The sequence below is a fragment of the Perna viridis genome, chromosome 8 (genome assembly GCF_037379345.1).
Source record: "Perna viridis isolate PV_CMFRI_1.1 ecotype Kerala chromosome 8, ASM3737934v1, whole genome shotgun sequence".
Lineage (NCBI taxonomy): Eukaryota > Metazoa > Mollusca > Bivalvia > Mytilida > Mytilidae > Perna > Perna viridis.
The window spans coordinates 28,808,206-28,833,198 of NC_142452.1; the positions used below are offsets into that span (position 1 = coordinate 28,808,206).

General features: G+C 31.4%; 1 protein-coding gene and 1 pseudogene across 5 annotated transcripts in view; both read right to left on the minus strand.

The window, feature by feature from the left end:
- On the minus strand, window positions 1-21,416 carry LOC148610108 (MAM domain-containing glycosylphosphatidylinositol anchor protein 1-like; annotated as a pseudogene). Its single transcript, XR_015914733.1, has 9 exons — window positions 21,277-21,416; window positions 13,312-13,422; window positions 9,117-9,318; window positions 6,950-7,183; window positions 6,461-6,514; window positions 5,304-5,500; window positions 3,510-3,686; window positions 2,984-3,211; window positions 1-2,711 (listed from the first exon to the last, which is right to left on the minus strand). The product of XR_015914733.1 is annotated as an MAM domain-containing glycosylphosphatidylinositol anchor protein 1-like (transcript).
- Window positions 17,845-24,993, minus strand: part of LOC148610109 (lachesin-like) — a 22,254-nt gene continuing 15,105 nt past the window's right edge. For all 4 annotated transcript variants that reach the window (XM_088542193.1, XM_088542194.1, XM_088542196.1 and 1 more), the window contains 4 exons: window positions 24,516-24,721; window positions 23,063-23,258; window positions 21,619-21,852; window positions 17,845-21,457 (listed from right to left, as the gene is read on the minus strand). In XM_088542193.1, coding sequence (XP_088398319.1) covers window positions 21,336-21,457; window positions 21,619-21,852; window positions 23,063-23,258; window positions 24,516-24,721 — 758 coding nt within the window. In that variant the 3' untranslated portion in view covers window positions 17,845-21,335. The remainder of the gene's footprint in view (window positions 21,458-21,618; window positions 21,853-23,062; window positions 23,259-24,515; window positions 24,722-24,993) is intronic.

Here is a 24,993-nt window from a genome sequence, read left to right on the forward strand (position 1 = left end):
TGACTGCAGTTGGGGATTTTAATGTAGAACGAAATCATGGCCTCGGTACAATTAATTATAAATCACAGATTATTACAAATACTATAAACATTTTTGTTGAGCTCATGATTAAATTAGATTGTTTAGAATAATGGCGAATGCAATCTAAGACATTTACTAGGAAGGTCCCGGATGAAAAAAAAACAAGCTAGAAATAAATTAAACAGACTGTTATTGACTTTATTGAATTGAATAATTGAATACGAAGATGATGCATAGGAGGCTCTTGAATCTCTTTTTTTTTCAATTTGCAGTCAGCTTTTTTAGGAGGCCTTAAAGATGAAAATTGGAGGTGAAGCTATTTCTTTCTCTTCTTATAAGAAAAAAAAACAATCAAAAGAAACGCAGTTTGTGGAGAAGCAAGGGATAATGAATAAGCAATAAGTTTATAAAGACACAAAGGTGTTAAGACTTGAAATTAAAAAAAAAAACTATAATGAGAAATTCAATTATTTCGAGAAGAAAAATTAAATGGAAATATGATCAGCACTAAAACCAGATGGCAAGGGATTATTCTGTAACTTTTTTTTATTTAATGTTAACTTTTGTGTGTGTTTGGTTCACATGTCTAGATTACATTCTTTTGATTTCCGCTAGGATCTTGGTTCCCTTGATTACTCTTTCAGTCAACGTCAATGGATCATTACATGGTTACTTAAAGAAAAGGAGGCAACCATTTTATGAAAAAACTGTCGTCCAATAACTCTTCTTTGTGTAGATTATAAGCTTGCAGCATTGTGTATAGCAAATAGACTTAATCCAGCTGTAGAAAATGTTATAAGCCAAACACAAAAAGCCTTTCTAAATCGTAGATATACTTATATAAGTGAAAGTTTTCGCCTTATTTCAGATATAGTAGATGAATAAGGAGTATATCTTAGAACTTTCATTATTGTAAAAGTTTTTGAAAGAAACATTTATTGCTTATTGAGCTATGAAGATTTTCCAAATAAGTATTTTAATATAAAAATAAACTAATATAATGAAATAATATGTAAAATGCCATATGTGTGAAAAAAATTAAAACAAAATCCGATTGTAGTGGTTGAAATTGTAAATATATTAATGGTCAATGCAAATATTTTTATTAACGGTTTTTTAAACAAATGCCAAGGGAGTATACCAAAAAGACGTGCAAGAAATTTAAATTTGGGATTCATTATTTAATCCATTATTTTGTACGACTAAGAATTCGAAGTTTCAAAACTTCCAGTTTAGATTTTTACACAGACTTTAACAACAAATGTTTTCTTTTTTTTCTATTTAAGTGTAACATGATGAAAACAGATTTATTTACGTTTTGCAACGAATCCGAGAAAATTTTCTCATATTTGTTTTGTGAATATGTATGTAGCGAGAACGTATGGATAGGTTAAACCAATGTTTTTCAGGATAGAAGATTTACCTTACAGAAGCTTTGCCCTCTCAACATTATGTAGGGTTTATATGAACCAGGAAGAAAATATTATACAAAAGAACATATGATTTTAATTATCAAATATTACATATATTTATTAAATGATATACCCAAGTATATGAAGATTCAGAATATCTGAAATATTATTTCAAAGTAGAAAAATTAAGCATTAAATACATGGACCGCAAACAACGCTTACACAATTTATAATTTATAATTTATTATTTGTTACCATAGCTACAGGGTTTTCTTCTGATAAAAAATAAAAAAAGTAAAATTTATGTCTCAAACAAATTGTTTCTATTCTTGAATTCTTCCGTCGTTAAAAAGTATTTTTGTAAAAAATGATTTTGTTAACGTAAACTATTTGGCAAGAATTCTAAACTGATAGTTTTTTATGAGTAACCATTGCAACCAAGGCTCGAGCGGTAATCACAAGAATGTAATCCAGGGACAAAGACCAGACATGGAAAACAGCGTTCAAAACAAATGATACAAAGCATCTATAATAATACATACAAAGTTACGAAATAAAATGAGCAACCCAGACTCCACTAAAACTGGGAGCATGGATCAGGTGCACCGGTAGATAAGCGTCCTCTGCTTTTCTGTTAAAGTTCTCTTAAACAACTGCCGGTATGTTCATAAAAAGTCAAGTCCGGGGTAGTCAAAAGAGGAAAGGAAAACTATAACACGTTGAACAAATCAGTTTTCATGGCGCAGATGGATACACCGTAACGATCCACGTGTTCATGATGACGACCATAAAACTTCTGAAGTGATAACTTCATTATTGTAGGCACCCTGTTCAAGACGCCAACTTGTTAGAAGTCTAGCGCTATACAAAAGTCTGCGTACCCGGTTTAAAAAATATGAGTAAATACGGAGTTGTTGACCTTTATCACATTCTTTGCAGCTTTAAAAAAGTATAGATTGTTTTCCAACAACTTGTGCTATTTCACTACATCGCAAATTTATGTATGCTTTGAAGTAATATAATATTACAGAATATACAAAAGCAACATATGGAGAATGATACATTATTTGTTCTTCCAACGATTTGTGCTACTTTACTACACCACACAGTTATGTGAGCTTTGGTGTAATATAATATTACTTAATAAACAACAGAATGATATTGAGAATCAGATTTCAAGACATTTCACAAATAACAATCCTAATATTATTCCTGCAATGGTATGCGTTAATGTTTCCTTAGTATTTGTTTGTTTCGGTGCTTCCAACGTGTGCTTATCTAAAATAAAACAAGGAATTATATTAAATATGTTTAAAAAAAATATCCCTTAAAATTTGGCTTTGAAGCATGTTTCATACAAAATCCAATTTAAAAGATACAATAAAAGTTTTGCTATCATAATTGTATCTAGCCAATAGTATTGAAATCAAATTGTGAAAATCTTATTTATTTATTTCATTCATAATCATTATATTTTGTTTTTGTTAATTTTTGTTAATTTTTTTTTATCAACTATGTGTTTTCGTAAAGAAACGGAAATTTAAACTCACCAGTTAGACGCAATTTTGCTTCATTTTGACCATATTTGTTCTTGCAGAAATAATCACCGTAGTCAGAACTTTCCACTTAATTAATGATAAGAGAGTACAACTTTTCATCAGCTTTTCGACTTGTATTTTCTTTAACTTCTAATGCATATTTGTCATTGTCCAAAATAATCCTCTCTCTCTGCTGTGTTGCGTTGTCTTTATACCATATGACTTCTGCTGTTGGATAACCTGATAAGTTCAAATAAATACAAAGTCATTTTTGGTTTTATTTATAGATTACCTTGACTCGGACCATGCATTTTTGGTGGTTGATTAATTCTTATAAAAAATCGGAATATATCTTTCATTTTAATAGCATTGTTATATTTTTGTATTCAAATATTACATATTTATCTTAGCGTACAGTTCATGAAATTAGTGTCCCAATCATGATGTATTGAAATGCAGATTTTCTGTACATTACGGACACGTACAATATTTTCTGACTCCCTTTATAATTACCTACCACTAAACAATCCAGACTTGCATCAAACGTCCCAAAATTGTTCACGACAACTTGTTCCTTGACTGCTGTACATATTGGAGCAAATGTAACTTTAAACTGTACTGTGCGTTTGGCCAGATTGTCTGTGCTGTTCTCAGCGGTACAACTGTATCTTCCTCTATCTGCACTAGTTATGCTATGAATAACGTAAGGACCTCCCTTAAACAGTATAAATATAATTAATTTTCATTTTTTTATTGATGGCATTACACGTTAGTCAATTTAAAGGACAGCTTTGTGAGTTCGTGATGATGGATTTGGCTTATCTAAAGTACCGCCTTTTTTTAATTCGCCAGAAAGATCAGACTTGTCAGACATAAAAATAACACCATAATTGTTTTACCAAAACATGTACAATTTTTCATTGCTGAATTTGGATTAATGTTTCGATTTCCTTCCTCTTCTTCTATTTAATTCACGTTTTCCCAAATACAATTTTAGGATTTCAATTTCCCTGTGTATTATTTGGTTCTAATATTGCTGGTAACAGATAACATTGTCTTCTCAAAACACCTGCACAATATACTTGCATTATTTATAATAGATAGATATGTTTGTATTCAAAAAAAGGTTTAATGTGGATGTACAAAAGAAGTAATATTTTTTTTCATAATAACCATAGGTGGATAGAAACTGGATATGATATGTTTTTAATACACATGCAAACATTTTTTTAAACGTACAAACAAGACATAGTCAAACAGAAATTTGATTAATCGTTTCTACAAAGGCATATAGATCATTTTAATTGAAGAATGATTACAGTTTCTTTGCTTTAAGATTCCTTTGTAAAGATAGTTTCAATTCTGTTTAATTTTCTATGTGTTATACATGTACATTTGAATATTAAAGAAAGATACAAAATGACCATACAATATAGTGTTCCTGCTATCAAAGCAAATCAAATTAAACTTATCGTTGTTAATCATTTCTCGTGAGACATTCTCAACTGCTTTTCTGATGCAAATGACATCGGAGAGAATCAAGATTTTCGATGACCCGTTTGTTTTATGACAAATGTGAAAATTGTTCAAATAGTCATAATCTTATATTCCTTTGCTTATAGTTATCCAGAGATGGCTTCATTTAATCATTTTGGAAAACATAATTTGATATGCAGAACCCTTTCATTTATCCAATTTTAAAGGCAATGTTCACTTTACAGTATATTTGTGTTGAACAAAAGTTCTTTCAGGACTTTTTTACACAATGTGTATATCCTACGATTTATTTACATTTTATTTATAACTAAGCTTATGAACATAATAACGAAAAATACAATGAACATCTTGATTTCTAAAATATCAATTATAATGTGCATGTCAGAGAAACTAGGTTTTAAAAGCAATATTTTTTTTACTAAATGTTTTTTTTTTCTTTTTTTTTTATAGTAGAAAGAGTAATCAAGGGAATCAAGCTTATAGCGGTAATCAAAAGAATGTAATCAAGGGACAAAGACCAGACATGTGAAAACAGACATACACAACTAAGAACATAAAGTAACTAAAATCATACAAAGTAACAAAAACAAAGGAGCAACTCGGACTCCACTAAAAAGTGGAAGCATGGACCAGGTGCACCGGAATGGAAAGCGTCCTCTGCTTTTCAAGAAACACCCACCGAGTTGTTCATAAAAAGTCAAGTACGAGGTAGACAAACGAGGAAAGGAAAACTATGACCCGTGGAATAAATCAGTTTTCATGGTGAGATGGATATGTTCGTTTTGTGATATTTTTAAAAATTTGAATAATCATGGTATCTAAGCATGATATTTACACAATTTTGGAAGCCTCCATGTGGTAAAGGAGACCCATCGACTCGTTCCAATGTTGATCTAGCAGACGGGCTATCATATGCTTCACACTCCAGTGTTAAATTGGCTCCTTCCTCAAAACTTATACTAGCTCCTTCCCATAGTATTACAAGTGTAGTATCGTCACCTGCTATGCTTATTTTTAGAGCAATTGAAGAATCTGAAAATACATAAAATAAAATATACAACGTATTAATGTGAATAACATTAGGGAGAGGGAGAACAGATTTAGACTTAAACTATCAATATTTAGATTAGTGTCCATTTTAACAAGTGATGCCGTTAACCAGCTGCAATAAGGAAATTACGCTCTTATTCCATGTCTTTTTCTTTTAAAAGAGAAGAAAAAAATAAATGCTCTCATTAGCCGAAATGCAACTGAAAAAATAAACTGTTACCAGACTTAATTGCCAATTTGGAGACTGGAATCCATATGACATATGAAAAATAAAAAGAGATTTGATAATACTTCTTTGAAAGAACAAAAGACTTGCTTGAAATTGACCAAAAATAAAGGCATGCTGTCAATTTTGTATTTTTTGTGACTTTTCAGTCAATTCGTTGGCAAGAAAATGGTGTCCATATTAAAAAAAAGTTGAAATTTAGTTTATACATTCATTTTTACATAGTTTATCCCATGTAGCAAAATAAAGTTGTTTCTTGGACATAAAGGTAGTTTTCTTGATGAAAATATGTCTGTAAAACCACAAAATTTACAATTCTCGGCAATTTAGTGAAATGACGTTAAACTGTGGCACCATTATGACAACAAATTGCAATGAAACATTTTCCCTACTATTTATATATTTTACCATGTTCTTAACAATTGTATGCTATTACAAAATAGTTATTTTCTGGGATAATAGTCAATGCTCCCAAACTTTTGATATGCTTAACTTTTTTGTATTAAATTTATGTAAAGTCTTTAAGAATTTGAAGATATAAATATACGAACAATTGTTTATTTTTAAATACACCTTAATGTGTAATAGTAACTATGTTCAGAACTTCTTTTTTAAATATTATATTCCTGTACATACCATCTTCCCATTTCCACATACTTTGAATTAGTTGTAATAAGTAAACAAGTATTTATAAAAAAATTAAGAAAACAAATTACCTCTGTTACCTACATCTACAGATGGACAATTGTGACCCTGGCATTCAATGGTTTCTGAAAATAAAATTATATCACCTGCACACAGCTGGTTTTATAATTTAAAAAGTCCCCGTGTTTTTTTTTAATTCAATGTGGTCCCTCGAAAAATTCGAAAGTTCTGGAAATTCGTAATGCTTCATTATTTATCACAGAATCAAAACCAATGATTTGTCAACGCTTCATTCTACTATTTCCCGAACTGAGTTAAAATCCAAACTCAACGGCATCGTACTTAATTGCTTCTTGAAAAAAGATGGTACACCAAGATACCAAAAAAAAAAAAACACATTCCAAAAACGTGACCGATGATACATTATATAACCATAAACGTTGACCTTATTGTCGTGATAAATAAGCGATGTCAGGCGAAGGAGTATGCTGTTCAAAGATAAGAACGCTTTGTCATTGGTATATATCTACATCAACATTATCAAGAAAATTTATAATTACCAGAAAGTCAAAACTCTACTTCATTTTTGCCATATTCGTTCCGACTGGAGCAGAAATAATCACCGTAGTCACTACCTTGAACAAATTTGACAGTAAGAGAATTCTATTTTTCATCGGCTTTAAGCCTTTGATCATCCTGTAATTCTATAGTGTACTTGTAATTATCCTGAATCTGCTCTTTTTCTTGTGTTTCCTTGTTTGTTTTATACCATATCACTTCCGCTCTTGGATTAGCTGAAATAACAAACAATTAGTTCTTTCTGTGTTACACATGAAAAAAAATGATGAACAATAATATGTATATATCTAAAGTTTCATTGATAAGTGTAATTATTTTGCCTATCTCTATCGATTAAGCGTAAATTCTTCCTTTTCCCTTTTTCTTCTTCTTTCTTTTAACAAAGTAAGGATTACATAAAAGCAATACTATACTTGAAAACATCCAGTCATTTGAAAAATTTCTCAACTTAAAGAACAACAGTTGAATTTTATTTATAATATGAGTGACAACGATCCAAACACGGACGGACGTGCGGAACAAATAGTTCCAGTGGAGCGAAGATCAATCGCCACCCAGCGCTATACGTAGGAATATTGTTGTCTTATCCTTTATCTTAGTTGTTGGTGTCTAATTGGACGTAGGGAATATGATAGCTCTCCTTGAAAACATATTTTTGAAAATTTTAACTCTTATATTTTGAAAGAGTAATTAAGGGAACCAAGGTTATAGCGGTAAACATAGACTTGATCTGCGTAAATATAGCAAAATAGACATGAAATTAAGGTCAAATTAAAATCACTGACTCTTTGTGTTTTAATCTGTCTTCGTCCTCCAGTTTATGACTTGTTTTTCTTTTTTTCTCTTTTAAGGCGGTAATGTTAATTGGTTATTCCGACTGTTTTATACATTTTGTTGTACAACAAAGATATGTGTCATACGTAGTTATTGCATGTCCAACCATAACTAGATTATAAGTATACATATATTCATGCATATGTACCAAAAGATGCCATAACTCGAAACGAAGGCTAGGATTGATTTTATGGTTTGTAACTGGAACCATTTAGTAATTAGAACTGCATGAGCTATTTTTCGCAATCTAAAATCAGTGCTGTATCACAGAGTTCATGATTTGTCTTGTGCGTAGTATCATGCAATCATACCGTTTATTATTACATGTATATAATGTTCCTTATAAAAAGTTGATATTTGAGTTCAGGAAATTGCTCGTTCCCAATTGTTGAGGAGTTAGAGAAAATCGTGGTTGAATAATTACTACAAAATTAAATTAATGTCCTTCAATTGAGAAATATCCTCCATAAAATATTAACAAATCCGTTAATGAAGGATCAACGAGCGGACGAATAAACAACAACAAAAATTATGAAAAAAACGGTCATTGAAAAAACTATGAAAATTTGATATGATTTTATTTGCAAACTTTGAAAAAATAACACTTGTCCCTGGTAATGTATTTCTTACTCTTGGGTTCAAAAGTGAAGATTTCTATTAACGGACATTGCTGGCATAAATATATGAAATGTATGATATGTGAGATATTTAGGCTTCTTTTCAAGTCAAACTTTGCTTGAACGTACACAAACACTTAAACACATGATGTATTACCCTACCGGTGCACCTGGTCCATGCTCCCAGTTTTTAGTGGAGTCCGAGTTGCTCATTTACTTTTGTTACTTTGTATGTATGATTTTAGTTACTTTATGTTCTTTGTTGTGTTTGTCTGTTTTGCATGTCTGGTCTTTGTCTCTGGATTACATTCTTTTGATTACCGCTATAACCTTGGTTCCCTTGATTACTCTGTTAAATTAATTTTGAAGATTCAGATAAAAAAAACGCTTAAGAACACAAGCAATACTCGTATTCATATGCAAACATTGTTGGAGCACCATGTTTCCGGTTTTTAATATGAAATATGTGTTTACAAAGTCTGTCCCTTGATTACTCTTTCACAGAAATGATTTCCATGGGTGGGTTAACATAAAAATCTGAGATTTTCAAAAGTTTAAAGCCGCACACTTTTCTTATGTAATTGTTATACATATATATGTTATTCAAGTATGCAATACTTATTCTGCCTCTGCATATATGCAAGTGATCATTTTTCATACCGAAAATATGACATTTTGAGATCAATTTTAATCATACCAGCCACTAGACAGTCTAGTTGTACATTGAACCCTCTATTTTGCGCTTGACCGACAGTATCCTGAACTGCAGTACATAATGGAGCAAATCTGACTTCCAATTGTACAGTATAAGAGTCAGGCGGCTTTACATTGTTATCAGCGATACAAATGAACTGTCCCCTGTCAACTGCCTTTATGTCATATACGTTGTACCAACTTCCCTGGAAATATCAAAGATATACCATAGCTATGTTTAATCACTGATTGATAACTTTTGTTTGTAATCAACCTAAAATTACTATGTGTAGTTGAATGAAAGTCTTACTGCTCTTGGTATGAGTTCACTCAGAGCAAACTGTGTGACAAAACCCTGCCAGAGTCTGGTCGAATTAACTAGAACACACTGTGTGACATACAATCCTACCAGAGTTAGGTTGAGTTGATTCAGGATAGACTGTGCGACATAACAACTAACCAGTGAGTGGTCGATTTTACTCAAATCTTACTGTGACATGAAACCCTGCCAGATTGGGGTTCCGTTGTTTCAGATTATACTGTGCGGAATAAAAACTCTGCCCGTGTTGGGTTGAATTGACTCTGAACAAACTGTGTGACATGAAATCCTACCAGAGTGGGTTTGAGTTCACGCAGAGTTGACTGTGTAAAATAAAACACTATCGGATAAGGGTTGAGTGAACAGACAGTGCGACATAGAACCCGTCAAAAATAGGGTTGTGTTGACTCAGAACTAATGTGCGACAAAAAATCCTACCAGTGTAGAATTCAATTGTGTCGGAAAATATTGTGTGATATAAAACCCTTCCAGAGTGGGTTGCATTGACTCAGAACAGCCTGTGAGGCATAATACCCTACTAAAATGTGGTTGAGTGGACTCAGATCAGACCGGTTGACATAAATCCCTATTGTAGTCCGGTTAACGTGACTCCAATCATACCGTGTGACATAAAACCATACCAGATTGGGATTGAGTTGACTCAGAAAGGAATGTGTGACAAAGCACATTACCATTGTGGGGCTGAGTTGATTCAGAAAGACCATGCGACATTAAACTCTACCAGTGTGGGGTTGAGTTTTTACCCTGTGTTGAAAACCACCATCGGGTAAAGGGAAGCCATCCCTTCGCTTCCATGTTATGTTCGGAGCAGGAATTCCATCAGCTTCACGTCTCAGTGTTATGTTAGCTCCTTCTTGTACTTGTATTATTGCTGCACTATTAACTTTGATCTTAGGGGGACCTGAGCATAACAATATCGAAAAGATTTATAACAGTAGGCAGTTGGAAGCATGTTAAATTAGGCTTTGGTAAAGCAAAAACGATAAATTCAATTTTTACCTTACTTTTACAAACGAAGTTTCCACCACATTCGATAAGCAACGCGTCGAATGTTTCTTTAAAAGCAAAACACGTGTATCCTACGTTTCCACCTGGTCCATGCTCCCAGTTTTTATTTAAGTTCGGGTTGCTCATTAACTTTTGTTTATTTAGTCATTCTGGCCATTGCATTTACTTTTTCTGTTTGTCTTTTTTTCCCTGTATATTCTTTATCCTCTGAATATATGCTATTGTTTCCGGTAGATTCTGGGTTCACTTGAATAATCTTTCCATTAGATTTCTAATCCTATTTTCAGAAATCTTATCTTATCGGTATAATTTCGCTTTTTACCCTTTGACCTTAAGGACGCTCTTCTATGGAAACGCAAATACTGCTAACTTAGTTAGCGTTCGAAAAAACAATCGAAAATTTGAAATCGAGTGCCATGTTTTATTTTCTTGAAAGAAATGTAGAACTAGAAAAGATGGTACTTGTTTCTTTTTATGTGTGTCGATTAAAGGACACTTTGTGTCAATTCTATAATTAATTAATCGCTATCCCTATTTGTGCACCTGGTCCATGCTTCCAGTTAATAGTTCGGTCCGTGTTGCTCATTTGCTTTTGTTTCTTTGATATTGTTATTTTAGTTATTTCGTATTTATTCATGCTTTATCCTTGGATTGAATTATTTTGGTTCCCGAATATTGATTCCCTTAAGGGGCCTTTTGGGATTAGCTTCACTTACAATGAAATATGTACAGATTGTGTAGAAAGCGATGATTTATAGAATGATCTCCGTCAAATAACTTTTGCTATTTCTAATGTAGAAAAAGTCTTTAATTGGTCATTTCGGACCGTCAAACTTGCAGTTTAATGTCATCTTAGTTCGGGATATTCAAACATTATTCCAAAAATCAAGCTTATTATTTCAAATTATAATCGAAGATTATAAATCTATTTAATAAAAAAAATGATTCATTATTTCTCAAATATAACTACTAGCGCTAATAAAGCGAAAAAACAATTTCGTGCGATCTGTATGTTCTTCGGCAATTGTATTCATGCTTAACAATAGGTTGTCTCATCAATGTTTTCGAGTTTATTCATTTAATCATACATATCTCCAGAATCAAGAAAAGCGTTTCATAACTATCTACCCAGTGTAAATCACTTACGTTGTACTGTTAAATTCCCAAATTTACTCGGCCATTGCTGATAATTCTGATTAGGGAGATAAATCTGACATTTATATGCCCCAGAATCTGTATCCTGTAACTGCCTTATGACTAACTGGAATTGCTCTCTATTATTTACAATTTTCCTCACGACGTCATATTTTCTTTTTCCTTCTACTAGTTTGTCAACCTTTATATCTCCATTGTTGGAAATCATCAATGGATCACCAGATATTTTTTTTTCATTGTCTACATTGCATATAAAAGGTATGTTGCCGTCGTCGAAGTCTTTTTTTAACACCCACAGTGTTGACACAATATACGAAATGTACGACAGCATATTTATGCAAAATTTTTAAAAAAGTTAAGTCGTTTGTACAATTCAAAAATTAGCTTCGGTTTTACCAGTGTTTGTTTTATTTCAATTTTCGTTTGTACAATATTATTAATTTGACATTCGTTTGTTCTACTTTTTAATTTCGTTTGTACCACTTTTAATTTCGTTTGTATTGATTGAAATTCGTTGGGACGTTTTTGTTATTTTTTATTTTTTATTAATTCATTGATAAGATTTTAAAATTTGTACGATTTGAACTTCCTTCGTGTATATGATATTTTCACAGATTTAGATAAGTTCGTATATACTTAAATTAGTGAGTACGAATTTATTTATTTATTTATTTTTTGACGATTTTCAATTTTGTTAAGACGATTTTAAACTTCGTTTGTACGATCCTACCGGTGCACCTGGTCAATGCTCCCAGTTTTTAGTGGAGTCCGAGTTGCTCATTTGCTTTTGTTACTTTGTATGTATGATTTTAGTTACTTTATGTTCTTTCTTGTGTATGTCTGTTTTCCATGTCTGGTCTTTGTCCCTAGGTAACATTCTTTTGATTACCTTGGTTCTCTTGATTACTTTTTAATTCGTTTACACATTTTTTCATTTTATCAATAAAAAATATAGAAAACTTATTTTGTTTGATACTTGAATTTTTGTCTTTCCCTTTCTTACTGAATGAATTATTAAGGAACCCTGAATAAACTATAAAACATGTGACTGAAAGGTTAAAATAAAATTACCAAATTGATAAACGCTAAGAACTAGTGAACAAAATTGAAAAAAAAACAAAAGTAACTTTAAACATTTTGTTTTTTAGTGTTTATCTTCAAGCTATTGTGTTCACCGTAATTTAATGACATAAGTTTTTGTATGAATACTTTATATATCATTCGAACGACATGAGGTAAATCATCAGAAGACAAGTCAGATTGTGTTGTATGTTGAGGTAAATCATGTGTCTTGTACACAATATTAAACAGATTGGTTTGTGATATTTGAAAAATGAACTTATTTAGTTTTATTCAATAAACATATACTTTCACTTCGCCAAAAGTATAGAATGATTACGAAGCGGTTTATACATGTATTACCAAAACTAGAAATTTGTTATCGAGACGATTTTAGCATTTTTAGTTTTACCTTGGTCGCTTGATATTTACTGAGATTCGATTATAATTCTACAAATACATCTTCAATCTAAATTTCATCATCGATATAAGACAACAGTTCTTCACTGATATGTAATTATGGGTATGTACATCATAACGGCACATGATCTTTTTTTCTTTTCATCTGGTGTAAACAGGGTTAAGAAAAAACAACTTTGCCATTCCAATCATAATAACAATAATACGTCTTACGTACTGTCGCAGGCGCTTGCATATTGATTCCTGAACAGTTTAAATAAGCAGTCTGGCCACGCTGTTTTACATCTGGTAGTATGTCATCTACAATTTCTGATCGGACAGAGTTAATCTAAAAAAATGAACAATTTATGTACATGCTATTGACAGAATAAAATAGATTAACAGTCTGAAACAAAATATTTATATTTACTATTTATACATTGTAATTGGTCAGTCTCACATTGACTGAGAAGAGTAATAATTAAAGAACGGTCATTGATCCAACGGTGTGCTTTAGTATCTACTCTAGAAAAAAATTTTCCTGATCATTGTGTAATAAGAAAACCTTTACTTTGATACAAAGCAGATCGTGTCAATTAATAATGTCTACCTAAATTCAACTTCATATTTTATTCTTGATTCTCATAGATAAAAGCCTTTATCTGCTACCAACCATGCAAAGCAACTGATTATGCATCATTCACAACATCACGTAGATACTTTTAAGTGTACAGTTACTTAATTCATAAATGACGCATGAACGGTTATAAAAATATTAGAAGAGGGTGAGAGCTGGTGCGTATATTACATAATGTAGCGTTGATGTGTAAAGTTGTATATCATTTATTTTACTTTTCAGGGTATTAATATGTTATGTAGTGCTTTCGTTGTATCCTCGTTCCATCGATGCGCTGTTTTAAATCTTAAAATATAAATCATTAAACAACAGCTTCAAACTACATTTTATATTTAACCGGTACCTTCTAAGTATTTCGGGTTCTTCAGCTAGAGCCTTAGTTTGGTCGGGAACTATAATTGTCGAACTATGAGGTTGTCTATTTATTATTATTTTTTATTATTACTTTGTATGTATTATTTTAGCTATTTTATGTTCTAATTTCGATGCATTTACCTGTAGACCTTTAGTTATTTGTTATTTTGTATGTTTTATTTTAGTTATTTTATGTTCTTTGTTGTGAATGTCTGTTCTTCCATGTCTGGTCTTTGTTCCTGAATTTTACTCTTTTAATTACCGCTTAAACCTTGGTTCCTATGATTACTCTTTCAATGTTGGGTTTTAAGAAATACAAGGCTTAGAACAAATATTTATTTTGACTGACTATCTGGAATTTAAGTAACCTATCAAACAAGACCACGATATTTTTTAGATCCTATCACAACTACATTATTAATTATGATGTTAACCCCGAAAATATTAAAACAGAGAAATATGTATGTATATTATATAGTTAAACCTGAATAATCTTAACCCTGAATAAAACGAAACCTTGCCTACACGAGACCATTAATAAAGTTCCTTTACATCAATTTAATTGTATCGTGAACCTTGGTAAACCGAACAACTGTGTAAGTCGAACCAATTTCAAAGTCTGTTATAGGTTAGATTTAGATATGCTTCACTGTAATTCAAGTAGCTACAGTACAGTAACTGATTAAAAAATTCCGAATAGTGGAACTGACTGACCGAATACAGGACCCTTTACATTTATACAATATAAATGTATTTTATAGTTATCATTTTTTTTCTAGCATAAAGTTACACCCGCCTACGCATTACATATATGAATAATTTCATTTACCTTCCACACACATTGGTTATATGAAAGATATATCGTGAATCTACTGGAGACAATGACTTGTCACAAATACCTTTTACCGAAGTTTAACATTGGTAAATATGACCACCCAAACATTTCATGTCATCACATCATTAACTTTTCTAAAGCACCTTTTCTTTTTATTTTAATTCTGACAAAAATGCGTTTTTAAAAATAGTTACTCGCCTGAAATTAGGGACCACAATTGTTAATTGAAGAAAAATGTGCCTTTACAACCTTTAAATAATGAACTATAAGGCCGTCTGCAAACACTACATTACACTAGACTACAACTATCGTTAAAATAATGTTACTATACAAAATTTAAAATTACACCCTTCAAAAGAATTTATGCATGAAGTCCTGAAGAAAGAATATATAAAGAATATATAAACATCTCGTTTTTTAACTTGGAATTTGTCAGTATATGTAGAACGATATCAGATACTTTTTTGTATAATTCCCACATGAATGACGACTCACGAGTCCGCTTATGTGAGTCACACAAATTAACAAATTACAAATCCTATCGTAGAGAGAGAGAGAGAGAGCGTGTTGAAAATCGATGGATTTATTATTATAATTATAATACTTCTCTCCGCACTAATTTGCTGAGTTCACATAATTTGTTTAGTATGTTTAAAGTGACAACTCTACTTAAATAACCATGGATCTATTGGAAAACGACTGTAATCACCTGTGATTAATGCCGTATTTAGAAGTGTATAACACAATTCAATATAATTATAATTCATAATATTTAAACCTGTGTTAAATTCTGAATAGCCCAGAGTTATTAAGCAGCATTGCCCATTTCGTACAACCTAACTTGGTACTTTAGCCACGTCCTCATAAGTACAGAACAACTTCAGTGGTATAACAAATACACTACCAGCATGCATATAAATCACAAATGGCGATATCAATTGATGAAAATGAAAAATCTGATCCGTGTTAAATTGTTATGACCATTATTTGATATCCGCATAATTGAATTTGATCAGAATTTTTAAAATGGAATCGTAGAATAATGAGGTTTTTGACAGAGTTATATGCCCTTGAAGTGTTCATTTTCAGAGCATTCCTATGAAATTGAAACTCAATGGGCCTGTATTATATAGAAAATATTGTCTTTTTTTCTTGACTCTGCAAATAGCAAAATTACACTTTCAAAATAGTGTTTCGTTCCTTACAAGAACTGACACTTAATACACGGCTATTGCATGAAACAACTTGTAAAGGTTTGTAAAAAGACAAAATGACAATTCTCAATGTTCCCTTGTCATCACCGCCTCTAGATTTCAAAGAATATTGAACCGGTTCAAATGAAAGTTATATATATAATAATTGGTGTCAAAACTAAAATTATGGCAAGAGGTTCATAGAACCAGAGTTGCTCAACTGGAATACAAGTTCTGATGGTCAAGCAGAACAAAATTATTTTAATCGTAATTCTTTTTCACATGCCATACCTAACACCACTGCTGGATATTTTGTGTTTCTTATCATAAGGTCCATTTTATCAACTGGACAGTGTCAAGATACAGGCTTCAAAAATTTTTAAAAAAATCATAAAACCTGCATTGAAAATTCAAACAAGCCGATGTATTCACTCTTGTATTTTCAGCATATCAAATTGTATCACTCATAGTTTTCCTTTCCTCGTTTGTCTATCCCGGACTTGACTTTTTACGAGCAACTCGGCGGGTGTTTCTAGAAAAGCTGGGGCCGCTTAACCTACCGGTGCACCTGGTCCATGCTCCCAGTTTTTAGTGGAGTCCGAGTTGCTCATTTGCTTTTGTTACTTTGTATGTATGATTTTAGTTACTATATGTTCTTTGTTATGTATGTCTCTTTTCCATGTCTGGTCTTTGTCCCTGGATTACATTCTTTTGATCACCACTATAACCTTGGTTCCCTTGATTACTCTTTATTAACAACAAACAGAGAATCTATCAAAAATACACCATTCCACAAAAAATTACAATAAAAAGTATTTGAATAAAGCACATAGCTACGGTCTCAATATAATCATATCAAGTAATTGAAACCTAAACCAATTTCCATGAACTTTAATTCAATTTTGAAATCATTTACATGAGGAATTGTTGAGACTTTTACAAAGGCAGTTTATAAAAAAAAAACAAATAAGCTACAATAAAATCGCACTGGCAACAGTAGGATTCAGTTGTAGCTGCATGCAAACAATATATTCAACTCATCACATGAAGAGTTGCTATGAATTATTCTTGCAGAAACCATATAACAGTATGTATAAACCCGAAACTGCCTTAAACAGATCATATTTACGTACATAGGCGGGACTGTACTTAACAAGCAGTTCGGCAGGACTTAAATGATGCACAAGATTGACTTTGTTTCTCTCAATTATTATTATGAGAATCGTATAATACGCTTATTAATTTTTTTCTTTGCATTTGTTTACAAGCAAAGTAAATTCTTTTATAGTAAGTTATTGGTGCATAGTTATTAGAATGTGTGTCCCTGTTGTCAAATTTTCTCTAAAAAGATTCAAAATTATCGATATATTATATTCCTTGGGGACAGCTGATTTTTTTCTGGTAAGATTACACGTGTCTTGATTCCGGTTTTACTTAACAACAGAAAACTGCTAACAAAATTGTCCTAAATGGTGTTTCGTATGCAAAGGTGAACCCGTCAGAATTAATGAATTAAAAAAGTTGGAACCTAAAAGGTTGATTGTTGGTAGAAGAGCATTCGTTCGTAGATAAACACGATACTTTAGAGATAAAGAGATGCAAAATATATATTTTCAGCTAACCGGAAAAATTCGGCCGCATTGTGTCCTCGCATCTGTACTGGCTGACTATTTGTAAAAGTGCATAATTTCTCACGAACTTTAGGAAATCAAAATCGCGAACTAATTCTCTCCTTATGTTAGAAAAAAAAAGTTTTGGTATGCATTTACACTTACTATGTAAAAAGGCTTATACATTAAATGCCTAACATGCAAGTTAGAAGGTGATTTGTCATGTTGTTTTTTTTTGTTTTTTTTTATTGTTTTTTTTTTCATTTGTTTTTATTTTTTGTTTGTTTGTTTTTTTGGTTTTTTTTGGTATTTTTTTTATGCTTTTCTTTTTGTTTTTTTTTGTGTTGCGTTGTTTTGTTTCTATTTTATTTTGTGATATTTTTTGTGTTGCGTTGTTTTGTTTTATTTATGTAATTATTTATTATTTTTTTTTTTTTTTGTTTTTTATCTAAATTGATTTTGAGCAGTTCTAAAATTTATATATGTTTTGAAGTTAGTTGTAAGATAGCAGCAACAAACTTTTGAACGTTGCTGTAATAACATTAGCATAATGATAATAATAAAGAAATGGTACAGGTTGTTTCTTCATACATATACAATTTTGAAAATTGTTATTCTGTTTATATTGGACATGTACTACTGGAATTATTTTTCTGATTATATTCCTCATGTACATTATAATACGACATTAAGTAACTCATAATAAAATCTGATAAATAGTATACATATATCTTAAAATTGCTTCTATTCCATGCAATTTATCGGGGGCGGTTTTCACTTGGCTTTTATATAACAAATATGTATATACAATGCACAGTTGTTACACATTAGACCATTTAATTAATTTGTTTCATTTCAAGAATAAAACATTGTAATTTAACATCAACATATGCAACATAATATGGTTTGGGTGCGACTTTAGGGGTTATTTTTTCCTTTACAATTTTATATAGTGAATATACATGTCCGAAACAGATATGAACCACTTGCTGGTTTGAAATGTTCTGTTTAAAGTGTTTTTACCATCAACATACAAGAACAAGAAATATCTAATCATATATTTTTTTAGCAAATTTCGAATTTATATTTTAGAACCAAATATGCATATGTCGGTGAAGAGTCATCAAACAGTAGGGGACTTGTTTGAATAAAAAGAGGAAAATTTATTTTTGTATCTTGTAGGGATAAATTTTATATTTCTATTTAAGTTGATACACAAGGATGTTGTGGAAATGGAAAGTTATGACTTAATGAATATGGATATTCTGCCAGGTTTAGTACTGGGACTAGCAGGGGCAGTTGAGTGGTAATTTTGTTTCGAAATTTCTTTTAATATAAAATTGATGGGGAGTCAGTTGATGTTAATGGAAACTATATCATACTTTACATTAAAGTGCAATGGTATCAAGTGATACTTGTGGCAGTATGTGGCCCAGATGAGGACAGCACAGATTTTTTTTTGAAACAAAGAATATAAACCACATAGATCCCTTTTCTAAGAAAAATAGCAACCCCTTTATAACAAAACCAAGTTCAGAAAAATATTACTTTTTGTCAGGGTGAGATTACTTTACATGAAGGGTCTGAAAGGAAATTTCATGTCTTGATGGTTTCATAGTGGAAATTCACATGTTTTTTTACTGAAATCATATTATATTGAATATCCACTTTTCAATTTTTTAAATGAGGGTCTGAAAAGAAGATATTGTTTACAGTAGTGGTGCACCTGGTCCATGCGTCAAGTTTATAGAGTACGGGATGATCATTTTCTTTTTTCTTTCTTTCTTTTTTTTTTTTTTTTTTTTTTGCTTTGTACGTATTATTCTGGTAATCGCATGTTCTTTGTTGTGTTTGTATCTATAATTAAAAGGTAAAACTTGCGTCCAATCACCTTTTTTATGTGTATATTTCAGGGTTGAATTATCGTGTATAGCAAATAGACTAAAACCAGATTTAGAATTTTTTTAAGTCAAATACAAGACAAAAACAGTTTTATAACGGGTAGATATACAGGTGAATGTGTTCGCCTTATTTCATACGAAGTATATAAATTAGAAAAGGCGATTTTTCAGGGCTTTTGTCATTAATATATTTTGAAAAAAGCTTTTGACACTGTATATTGGGCTTTCTTACAAGAAACTCTCGTTTGTGTTTTTCCTTCACTTTTCTACGATTTACGTCTTTCTGTAAAGCTTAGAAGATGTCATGGGTAGATTAATTTCTAGACCATCTGAATGTGTTTCCTTGGAAACCTTACTTCTAAACGTTAGGATAAGATACTATATCTTAACCAAGAAGCCGATAAATCAATATATTTTGGAGAGACATTTGGCCTAGTTTTAGGGAATAGTGTGTTTAAAAATCGAACAAGATTTTGCCTTGACAACTAATGCCCTAAAACAGGCAATATGGCTGAATATTAGGGTAAATGAAAAGTTTGTGATAAAAGGAAATCACACAGAAGGAGACATATTATTTGTAGATGAATAAGTGAATAAACTCTTATTGAGCTGAAGATTTTAAGGATAAGCATGTTGATTAGAAAAAGAAATTTTTAAGAGTATTATTTATATATATGCATGTATGTGTTATCTCGTGTGAATGGATCATGGATCAAAGTACTAAATAAGCAAAATTCAGAATAAATTGGTTGAAAATGGTAAATATATTTAAGCTAAAAAATATAAGAAGCCATGCAAATATTTCCTATATGATAAGATAGTATCTAGAAAAGTTATGCCAAAAATGGAATGAGATTTTGAACACGAATTTTAAATTTGATATCAAATATTCATTTTGTACAACTAAGAATTCTAAGTTTCAAAATTTCCACTTTGGACTTTATCACATAATTTTAGGCAAAAAAGTTTTTCTGTTACAGTGTCCCAGTATTTTGGGACCATTTTGAAAATTGCACGCACATTACTAATGTAGAGCTATAACAAAAGTATTAAGTTATGTCTCTAGATCCCGCAGTAATGTGAGCTTTGATGTAATATAATTTTATTGAACATACAAAAGCAGTGTATTGCAAATTACACAATACATTTGTTCTTCCAGCAAGCTGTTTTACTACATTCCAAAATCATGTGTGAATTTTGATTGATATAACAGTGTAAAAGTACTTTAATTTTTTATACCAATATTCGGGGATTCTTGAATTCATGGTTTTAAGGTTTTCATGATACAAATAAATGCAAATCTCCGGTTCTTAGGCAACCAAAATTTGTGGTTCGGCCTAACCACGATAGCCATGACAATTGGTCCCCACGAACAGCTTTTACAGTAGTATATTTTTAATCATACACTGAGTGTGTTCTTTAAGCGACTTGTGCTGTTTTACAATATCCCGGAGTTTTGTGATATTTGATATAACATTACTGAACATACAAAAGCAGTTAACTATAAATTATACAATAAGTTTGTTCTTCAAGCACTTTGGGCTATTTTACTATATCCAGGAGTTTTGTGATCTTTGTTATGATATAACATTACTGAATATACAAAGCAGTACACTGTAAATTATACAAAAATTGTTCTTTCAGCGACTTGTACTATTTTACTTATATTTTACCTAAAACTATGTGATCTTTGATGTGGTGTAACATTATTGAATATACAACAGTATAGTATTTAGAATCGGATTTCCAGACATTTCACCACTAGCAATCCTAATATCATTCCTGCAATGGTGTACGTTAATGTTTCCGTGGTATTTGTTTCCTTCAATACTTCAAATTCCATGTTGTGCTTTTCTGAAATAAAACAATTAAATATATGAAAAGGTACGTGTGTAAAAAAAATATCCCTGAAATTTGTTGTTATAATGATTTCTAAGCATATATCAGTATCAAATTATACAAATCTCGAATTTGTCGTTTTGCACAAATGTACAGATAACAAATATTGAACTCACCAGTAAGACGAATTTTGGCTTCACTTTGGCCATATTGGTTCTTGCCGGTGCAAAAGTAATCACCATAGTCAGAACTTTCCATATTATTTACGATAAGAGAATACAACTTTTCATCGTTTTTTTGGCGTTGATCATCTTGTACTTCTAATGCGTATTTGTCGATCAAAATAATCCTCTCTCTCTGTTGTGTTGCTTTATTGTCTCTATACCATATCACTTCCGGTGCGGGATATCCTGATAAGAGAAAAACATATACACATTCCGTGATTATTCTAAAATCATTTAAGAGGGTAATTGTTTTCATTGATTACCGTGATTAGTTACAACACATGTAGAGTAGTTCACTGATATCTTTTATTTTGGCATGTTATCATACAGAAACGCTACAGTTCCCGAATATTTTGTACAGATCTTTATGTACTAGAAATCCGTTTTTGATGAGCCGCGCATTTGGAAAGTCAAATGAAGGTTTTTTGTACAATGTTTTTCTGTACTATACCCATAATTGTATCATACTTCATGTAAAATACAGATGCTGAGAACACACATTCGCTAATGGGGTTTTCACATTGAAACTAACACACTTTATTCAAAAGAAGTTATCGACATGACAGTGGTTGTGTCTTATGACTTAGGATGTACCGCGGTTCTCATCCCTGTATGTGAAGAATTGGGTTAACATAAAATTCGGTAACAGCATAACTTTTTGAAATTGATAATGGTCTGGATTTGGTATTACACTTAACTGCCAGTAGTACTTTGTTTTTGCATTTGTGTAATGTAAACCAAGTCTATTAACTGCCAGTAGTACTTTGGTTTTACATTTGTGTAATGTAAACCAAGTCTATTTATGTATGTATCAATTTAAAGTGTGTTTAATTGTGTAATATTTTTCCAGAGGGGTCAGACTAAATGGGGTTTATCTCAAGTCATTAATTTCTTGCCTCTCTACGTATTTACCCGTCTTCACTTGCAAATTACCTTTATGTTCCTGTAGTATATGGGGGCAACTATTTCCAATGACCTTTGAATAATATTGTTTTGGGGCTAGCAGCAGTCTGCCTTGTGGTGTGAGGGTTTCCTCGCCGTTCATTGATGACCCATGGGTGGCCATTAGCTTTCAGTATACCGGTTGTTTTGTTGTCTCTATGACATCTTTACTATATCCATTATCGTTGTATGTATAAGGAAAGCGGTTACATTAACAATAAGTTATGTAACACGTCTCTACACGCTATTGAGTATCTCCAACTGTTCGAGCTTCCAAAACGAAATCTATATAATCGTTAGTTTGGAAGGTAAATAACTGAATCAATTTCCAGTTGTTAGCTACGGGTAGGAAAGAGATGGTCACGTGTTGTACTTTTTTCGTTTATGATTAATTTCATGGTGAAACATTTCCATGTTTTGGTAGTAAAAATGAAAAAAAAACATTTCAAGTTACCTGCAACTAAACAATCCAGAGTTGCACGAAGACTTTCATTATGGGTGGAGACAACTTTAACCTTGACACATATTGGAGCAAATTTAACTATAAACTGTACTGTGAGGTTTGCCAGGGGGTCTATGATGTTATCAGCAGTACAAATGTATATTCCTCTGTCTACACTAGCTATGCTATGAATAACGTAAAGACCTCCCTTAAATGCAAAAAGACAATTTAGTTTCATTATTGTTAGCAGACTAATGTTTTAGTCAAATAAGTATGATGGCTTCGTGAATTCGTTTGATGATTTTTTTTCCAAGTGATGGTATAAATTATCGTATTTTGAAACGGCCCGATTGGTGTCAATTATGTGAAAAGTCAAACGAGTCTGACTTGAACCAAAGCATAGATTTTTTTTATCGAAATATGCAGTTTCACAAACCTCAAAACCCTTAAACCCTATAACTTCATTTATGTTGCACATGATATTATTCCTTCAAGAATTTCGATCTCCTTATGTATTTGGTTATCATGCTTCTGATAAGAGGTCACATATACCGAAATCCGTAATACAGGTATTAATTTTAAAATGTAATTATGCGACAGCACAGATAATCGTCTTTAATTCAAATTCCGTAAGTAAGTGAATACGATATATATTACAGTAAAGACACAATTCCTTCTTTAACAACTGCTCATAAGATCAAGTTTTTGTACGTACGAACAACGTATAGTTAAACAGAATATGCGATAGAAAACGTTAAGATAAAAACAAATATCTGTTTATGAATCATTTGGACATCAATTACAACGTTTGTTTATTTCAGGTTTCCTAAGTGTAATACATTTTGACGTAAGTAAAAGCAAATTTACTTTAAATCTACGTAAAATATTTTCTGCTATCGAAGAAAATGAATTTGAACTTCTCGTTCTTAATTTTTTATATACGTTGATGCTTGTAATTATGATATGGAAAGAAAGATTCGATTTGTGTGTAGATTTAATGGCTGGGGTTGGTATATATGGTAGTTTACATTTACAGTAGACAACAGAGAATGTTAATACACTCGTTGATCTATGTACTAAACAACACACGTGAATATTCTTGATCATAGATTACTTTGTCATAATTATCCGGGGGTGGCATAATTTGATTCATTTGGAAACATTTGTTTATACACAAAAACCCATCAGTAATCCATTTCTAATTGAGAAAAGTTTGCGAATTCTAACGTTACGGACACAATGTGTAAAAACTCATAATTTAACTGAGTGATTATCAAAAAGTAAGTTGATTTATGAACCTCTTAATTTCAAAATATTTTTTTCACATAACTAAGAAACAGGGTTTTGATTGAATGCAATGAGGGATCTATATCAAATAAAAATTCTTATTGGTAATATGTCATTGCAAATTTTGTCCTGTATTTTTATTACTTGAATGTTCATGTTCATTAACTTTTATATTTACACGATGTTCTAAGTCACCATTCGGTAAACGACCTCCATCCTCTCGTGTCAATGTTACGTTTGGAGGAGCAGAAATACCATATACTTTACACTCCAGTGTTATATTGGCTCCTTCCTCTACTGTTTTGTTTATGCCTCCATGTGTTCCTACTATTGCATATGTAGTATCGTCACCTGATATTCTTATAATGAGGCACATTGAAAGATCTGAAAATAAAATAATAATAATAATAATGATAATATCGAATAATGTATTAATTTGTAAAATGTGTGGGAAGAAAGAGAGGAACAGTTTTGGGGTAAAATAACACTTTTTAGAATAGTGTCATTTCTTAACAGGTGATGCCATAAACTAGCTGCGATAAAGAAAAAAAACGAAATTGCAGGTAAGCTCTGATTCCATGCTTTAATTTCCTTTCAAATGAGAAGGAGGAATGCAGGCTATCATTAGCCTTAATACAACTTTAAATAATTTATAG